Genomic DNA, 2,500 nt, shown 5'->3' on the forward strand with positions numbered 1-2,500 from the left:
TGATCCTTACAAGTTGTACCTCGTTGTAAAGGTGACTAATCAGGCTTTCCAACGGTATAAAATACAATAACAATTGGTATTATTAAAGAGGAGGAATAATCGACCGAAATAAAGTTTCCGAACCTTTTTTGGAGGGGTTTATATATGTTTTAACCCTCTCTTTTTTTCTCCGTTTCTCCTGATAGAAACGTAAGTCCACCTCCCTGGACGGACGCAACGCCAAGATCTTCCGCCGCCGCCGCCACAGCCAGGAGGACGACGACTCGGACAGTGAGGACGACGAGGGAGGCTCCCGGGGGGGGGGTGCCGGCAGGAAGCTGTCATCACACCCGCGAGGAGGAGGAGGCGGGGCCTCTCGCAGAGGCTACGGCGCCGGGAGGAGGGGCATATGGAGGGGAGGGGCGGGAGGAGGAGGAGTCTCCCACCGTGGCGGGAGAGGAGTGGGCGGTCTGGCGCCAAACTCCGCCCTGAAGATGAGGCACCGCGGCGGCCTCGGGGTGCGCGGCGGGAGGGTCCGCCTTCGAGGAGGAGGAGGGGGAGGGGCCAGGATGCAGAGGCGGAGGGACGAATCTGACGACGATGACGATGATGATGATGACGAATCTGACGATGACGATGATGACGATGAAGACAGCGAAGACGACCCCAGGCACGCCGCCGCTGCCGCCGGGCGTCAGGGAGACCGCCGGAGACGCCGGGCGAACGCAGACGACGAAGACGACGATGAAGACAGCGAAGACGAAGACGAGGACGACGAGGACAGCGAGGACAGGGACTTCGCCGGGGAGGACGAGGAGCTGGACGACGTGGACGACGAAGACGAGGAGGACGAGGAAGGGGACGAGAACCGCTCGGACTCCGAGCCGGAGCCTCCCGTGCTCCTGGTGTCGGACCTCAACGACGACGAAGACCCGCTGGGCGGCTCCTCCTACCTGACTGTGACCTTGCAGCGGCCCGCGCGCTCCAACAAGCGCCACCCGGGGGGGGGGGGGGTCCATCGTCCCCAAGCTGGAGGCCGCCATGTACCCCCGGACCCCAGGCGGCGGCGCCCCCTCGCAGCAGCGCAAGACCCTCCAGAAGACCCGGCACCACAAGAACAACGACGGCCTAGCCCAGCCCAGAGCGGGTCGGTCGCACCACCACCGCCTCCGCCACCACCACGGAGGAGGAGGAGGAGGAGGAGGAGGAGGGGACGGAGACAGGGAGCGCGACACTGCCTCCCCGTCCTCCTCCTCCTCCCACTCCTCGGCGCCCCCCACCCCCCCGCCGCCGCACCCCGCCACGTCCTCCGCCGCCTCCTCCTCCTCCTCCCGCTCGCCTCCCTCGCTCCTGTCGCTGCCCTCCTTCAAGGACGTGGGGAACGAGCGCGGCGGAGAGAAGGAGGTGTGGGTGTCCGTGTTCCTGTACCTGAGCCGGGCCGAGCTGGGCGTCTGCATGACCGTCTGCAAGGCCTGGTACAAGTGGTGAGTTACTGGGAGAGGAGGGGGGGGGGGGTCTGTAAGGCCTGGTACAAGTGGTGAGTTACTGGGGGAGGAGGGGGGGGTTTATTACACCCCTCTTGAGAACCTCGGGGGGGTTAGGGATAGGGGCCCATTCTGGTCCTTGGTTGGGAATATTGATTGATTGATTTGGGTAAAAAGTACAGACAGTACATCCCAGAGGACAGCACGTAAACGTACTGAAACACTTGTTTACAACGTGGTCCTCGTTGGTGGACAAGAACAACCAAGACAAGAACACACAAGAACAATACACAAGAACATACAAGATACAATCAGAATACAGTTTTGACATTCTTTACAACATAAGTGCTGCTACCTCAACATAAGTGCTGCTAGAGAGTAAGGCTCGGTGTATAGTTGAAAAAGTCAAAGCCTCATGCCTGTGGAAAGCTTTCTTCCAGAGATGTAGCATGACCTGACCAGTAAAAATATGTAGAGATGGCGCTACCTCAACTGTCAGAGGGAGACAGTTCCAGAATAAAACCCCTGAATAATAAAAAGAGCTCAGAGCGGCAGCGCTGCTCACCCTGCCAGAGGACACTGGCTCTAGTGTTATGCTCATGCCGGGCAGTGTTTCCTCCAGGAATTTTTACAATGGTGGCGGGGTGTGTGGCACGCGCGCTCAAAACAACGACGTAATTTCAGCCAAAACTCGAGGATGGCCCAAAAAAATAAAATGTTTTCCTGTACTTCTCCCGTGTGTCTCTTATTGTCTGTGTCTGCATGTTTTTCCAGCATGTAATTCCGTTGTCAATAAAAAAATCGTCTCCCACGACTCTTTCCGGACACGTTGGAATTTTTACCGTAACCCCCGGAGAACCAAAGTTATTAAGCCGCAAAGGGTGCCTCATTTACCGCTGCTGGAGGAAAGTACCGCTTACCGCTGACAGCGGGGAGAGGAAATATTTCTACCCGGGAATTCGCTCCTTGCTGTGTCCACGGTGATAGGAGTGGAGGATCGTAGTTTGTAGACTAGACGCAGCCTAGATGTATTCGAC

General features: G+C 58.0%; 1 protein-coding gene across 1 annotated transcript in view; it reads left to right on the top strand.

The window, feature by feature from the left end:
* Window positions 1-2,500, top strand: part of kdm2aa (lysine (K)-specific demethylase 2Aa) — a gene marked incomplete at its 5' end in the record, with an annotated part of 26,039 nt that overhangs the window by 19,885 nt on the left and 3,654 nt on the right. The window contains 2 exon segments of the mRNA XM_080534867.1: window positions 186-980; window positions 982-1,463. Coding sequence (XP_080390993.1) covers window positions 186-980; window positions 982-1,463 — 1,277 coding nt within the window.

Source organism: Nansenia antarctica (assembly GCF_963989245.1).
Source record: "Nansenia antarctica genome assembly, chromosome: 6".
In the NCBI taxonomy this organism is placed as follows: domain Eukaryota; kingdom Metazoa; phylum Chordata; class Actinopteri; order Argentiniformes; family Microstomatidae; genus Nansenia; species Nansenia antarctica.